This window comes from Pterocles gutturalis, unplaced genomic scaffold, assembly GCF_000699245.1.
Source record: "Pterocles gutturalis isolate BGI_N339 unplaced genomic scaffold, ASM69924v1 scaffold16449, whole genome shotgun sequence".
In the NCBI taxonomy this organism is placed as follows: Eukaryota; Metazoa; Chordata; class Aves; order Pterocliformes; family Pteroclidae; genus Pterocles; species Pterocles gutturalis.
In genome coordinates, this window is record NW_010130956.1 from 1,427 (window position 1) to 5,890 (window position 4,464).

Genomic DNA, 4,464 nt, shown 5'->3' on the forward strand with positions numbered 1-4,464 from the left:
CCCCACAAAACTGTGAAATACCCAGAAAATCTATTGCTCAGGTTTTGCAGGGGCACTGATCGAGTCATTATAAGTCACGGGAAACTCTTCATGAAGCATGTTGTGTGGAAACTAAATACCAGACTTGAGGTCAAAGCTCATGCAAGCCCTTTTTATAAATGCTGACCTGGGTAGGAGTCAGTAGTCTGGGTATGAGTGAGGGTGTGTAAATCGGAAACAACTCTGCCACCCACCTTGAGCCCTTCTCTCTGGCAGGCTCAAGTCATGTAAAGTCTTGCTTAGGCCAAGCTGCTTCATTTTCTGGTGCTGATCTGCTGTGTCTCCCACTGCACCAATGTCTTAATCTCATAATATCATAATGCATTCTTGGTAAAAAGCTTTTTAGTTAAATGGGATTGCTATGAATATTAGTTGAAGCTAGTGAACCATTTTGAGGTGGCTTAAATGAAAGGTAATGCAGAAATGCGAAGTGCTCACTGTTAAACTTCACTACCAGGAAGGATTTGTGCTCGGGGATTTGCCTTCTAACCACATTGTCTCTTTTTACCTACCTCAGTCTCTCCCTTCGCAACCATCTCACCTAACAGCACCCCTCAAGATATGGCTTCAAAAAGAGCATTGGTGATTCTAGCAAAGGGGGCAGAGGAAATGGAAACTGTAATCCCCACTGATGTCATGAGAAGAGCTGGGGTAAGTGTACAGACAATGAAAAAATCTTTTTGTGAGTGCTTGGTTGGGAAAATCTCTGCCTCAAGTTGACATTCATTGCTAGGAGTTCAAGGTGTAGTCTGTTGCGTGAGCTGAAAAATCACCTGTGCCTTCTTACTGGCTAGCAAATGTTTGTGCCATGCCCCAAATAAGCATTCATGACAACTGACATTTCTGCAAAATATGAACTTTCAAAACACGAGCCTAGAGTAGACTTGAGTGGATGTTTCAAGTAAATTTTACCCTGTCAGAAAACAGGGGGTTAGCAGGAAGTGCTTTCTTTTCAGGGGTCTGGACAGCTCAGTACATTACAACTTATTACATTATGCAGCTTTTCTTGACCTACTTTTAAAATTCTGTTATTAATTAGAATTCTGTCTGATGGGATTCCTCATACTGTTTGTTACTTTTGCAGCCATAGTGGTACAGTGTTATCATCTGATTAGGTACGAAAATAAGATTTTAAATAAATGCACCAACTTCATATATAGAAATGACTAAAATAAAAATAACCTTTTCCCAGCACCTTTGTCATTCCATTAGCGTACTCGTGATTTGGGCTACCATAAGAAGCACAAGCTTGTCTGCTTATTTAGTGAATGTGAGCTGTGCCATGCACATCTATGATATTATGAGCAGGCATCTAAAAGTCAAGGAAGAAAACTGAAAATGCCATAAATGTATTTGAGAATGGCTCAAGGCTGCAGAGAGACTTCAATTAATTATCTGATCTACTTAGTCTGACTTTCCTGGGTTGTATTGTTTTGTTTTGTTTAAAACCTGTGGGATCGTGAAACCCCATCCAGAGTACACCATCCAGCTCTGGAGTCCTCAGCACAGGAAAGACATGGACCTGCTGGAGCGAGTTCAGAAGAGGCCATGAAGATGGTCAGAGGGATGGAGCACCTCCCGTGCAAGGACAGGCTGAGAGAGTTGGGGGTGTTCAGCCTGGAGAAGAGAAGTCTTCAAGGAGACCTTAGAGCAGCTTCCAGTGCTGAAAGGGGGCTACAGGAGAGATGGGGAGGCACTCCTGATCAGGGGGTGCAGGGACACACAGAGGGGTAAGGGTTTTAAGATGAAAGAGGGCAGATTTAGATTAGCTATTAGGAATAAATTTTTTCCTGTGAGGGTGGAGGGGCACTGGCCCAGGTTGCCCCATCCCTGGAGGTGTTCAAGGCCAGGCTGGATGAGGCTTTGAGCAACCTGGGCTAGTGGGAGGTGTCCGTGCCCATGGCAGGGGTGGAATGGATGGGCCTTAAGGTCCTTTCCAACCCAAACTGTTCCATGATCTGTGATTCTGTGATCAGATATTGTCTAAATGTCCTATTTGAAAAGTTGTACTGTTACAGGTATTTGTTTAGGTGAATATCACTGCTTACCTTGTGTGTTTGTACTTAATCATGGTTAAGAGGAAGCTTAAATGTTGGCCTGTTCTTGATATCTTTCATTAGTGCTTCACTCATTCTATGTACTACTTAAGAACGAACGTATAAGAAGAATGCCCTAAATTCTTGAATTGTAATAATACGTGTATTCTTCTGTTAGATCAAAGTGACTGTTGCAGGCCTAACAGGAAAAGAACCAGTGCAGTGCAGTCGAGATGTCTTCATTTGTCCTGATGCCAGTCTCGAAGATGCCAGAAAAGAGGTTGGTCATCGTTCTGATCTGATCTAATGGCCAACATGGCCTTTCTCACAGTTTCAGAGGTGAATTTGCAAAGCTTAAGCGTTATGTTTAGAAATGTGTTCCACGTTATGTTAGCTCTATTCAGCAGTGAATCACAGAACTGCACATCCCACAGTGCTCTCCTTCAGTGTTGTCCTGCTTCATAGCACGCTAGGATCAAACAGATTTATTAATTCTGCACAGGTATTTTTTTCTGCAGAACGTCAAACATAGAACTTTATTTTGCATGTTAGTTGGCCCAACAGAATACTGTGATTTGGAACAACTGAAGGGTGGGAAGCTAAACAATGCTATAGTTAGACCTGTACAGTAAGGTTGGAGGAAAACCACTTGTTCTTACAATGCAAGAGCTGCCATTTGCTTGCTGGAGCTCTTAAGTGCACTAGACTTAAAAGTTAGTTCTGTGATAGACATTATTGATAATAGGCTCTTCCTGGAATAGGAAACAGTATTTTGTTCCATAATTGGAGCTGGTTCTCAGACCATAAAATGTTGTTCAGTGGAAGAAGAGGTGGATCCCTTTGATTCTCACTCAGCAAAACTGTAGTGGCCTTAAAACAGTGTCACGTATGCACCAGCCTCTGTTTGACAGAACAATTATATCTTTCGTTTGTTTAGGGGCCTTACGATGTCGTGGTCCTGCCTGGGGGTAACCTTGGAGCTCAAAACTTGTCAGAGGTAAAGTCCTGTTATCTTAGAGATTCATGGGCATCCTCATGAGTTGTGGGTGGTCTGCACTTGCTTAGTAATCCTGCAGATTCAGTTCAGCATCTCAACATTCTCTTCAGAATGAATCAGTAAACTGTTAATTGTCTTAAGCCTTCTTGTGAATATATAGGTGGGATAACTGGGTAGATTCTTGGCCTGGAGTACCTAGTTAAGCAGAATGAAAATGGAAGGGTGCTCTGTATTGTGGGAGGATCTCTGATCATGATCATATGAAGATTAAACAGTTGCAAATGAAGATTTAATTCCATGAAATATAAAAACAGGCTGAAGCCACAGGACTCTCTGCTGAAGAATTCTGTCTCTGCTGCAAAACTGTTGTAGTGGTAGTATAAATACCTTGTGGAAGGCAGGCGGACAAACAAGTCAATCTATCAAATAGGATTTAGATGATCAAATAGGATTTAGATGATATCACAAGTACTCTTTTGCAGTTCCTTCTGATTTTGCTCTTTCCTTGTGGAACAAGTGTTTATTGTTTTCAGTTTTTTTCCTTCTTAGTGTTTTCATTGCCCTCTGTTCTGAGGCAGGATGGGGAATTCTCAGCTGGCTTTCTTGATAAAACTTGTTTATGAATTTGCAGTGGAAAATATTTCAGCTGTGCTTCAAATAGTCAACTCCCAACAATGACTTGTAATACGGTTTCTTCATACAGTCTCCTGCTGTGAAAGACATCTTGAAGGACCAGGAAAGCAGAAAAGGCCTGATTGCTGCCATATGTGCAGGTGGGTTGACAAGACATCTTGCTTTGTAAAGCATTTAGATATTTTGAAGGGGCATGCAGACAGTTTCCTGTCTATTCCCGTAATTTAGTAGCAGGGATTGTACTATACAGGCAATCATCAGCATTTGAAATTTTTGTAAATTTTTTGTAAGTTTAGAGGAATCTTTAAAGTATTGTGAACCATTATCCTGCAAGTTCTGCTTGGTACCCAGTTCTTTCCAGTCAGTTGTGTTAGTGTCTTTAAAATAAAAAGTGAAATGTGATGTGCTAGGATTTTTTACAAAATATTTGCTTATTCTGGTGATCTTTCTGCGAGGACACAGAGCTGGCAGAACATCACTGCTATAAATTGATCTCACATCTCCTCTCCTGCCCTTTAGCTTCAGAAGGAGGGCTGTAAATATAGAATTACAGGCTCACCCTTCCTCGTCTGAGTGGTAGCAAAAGATGGAATTACTCTTGAGGAGAGGGTTGTCTGCTTACATATCCTGCACAGCTAGGTATCCAGTTCATTCCTTTGTAAGATTTGTATGTAAAAAAGCAAGATGAACAATTGCCAGTAGTCCCAATCAAACTGGGAGGCTGGCCCAGCTATGGAGCGTGGCGATAAGTGCGTAAAA

General features: G+C 41.7%; 1 protein-coding gene across 1 annotated transcript; it reads left to right on the forward strand.

Moving 5' to 3' along the window:
- Positions 1–563: 563 nt before the first annotated feature.
- On the forward strand, positions 564–3,845 carry PARK7 (parkinson protein 7; the record flags this gene model as incomplete). Its single annotated transcript, XM_010080427.1, has 4 exons — positions 564–690; positions 2,254–2,355; positions 3,013–3,072; positions 3,776–3,845. Coding segments are annotated over exons 1-4 (322 nt in total), but the record flags the coding sequence as incomplete, so codon positions are not given.
- Positions 3,846–4,464: the final 619 nt, after the last annotated feature.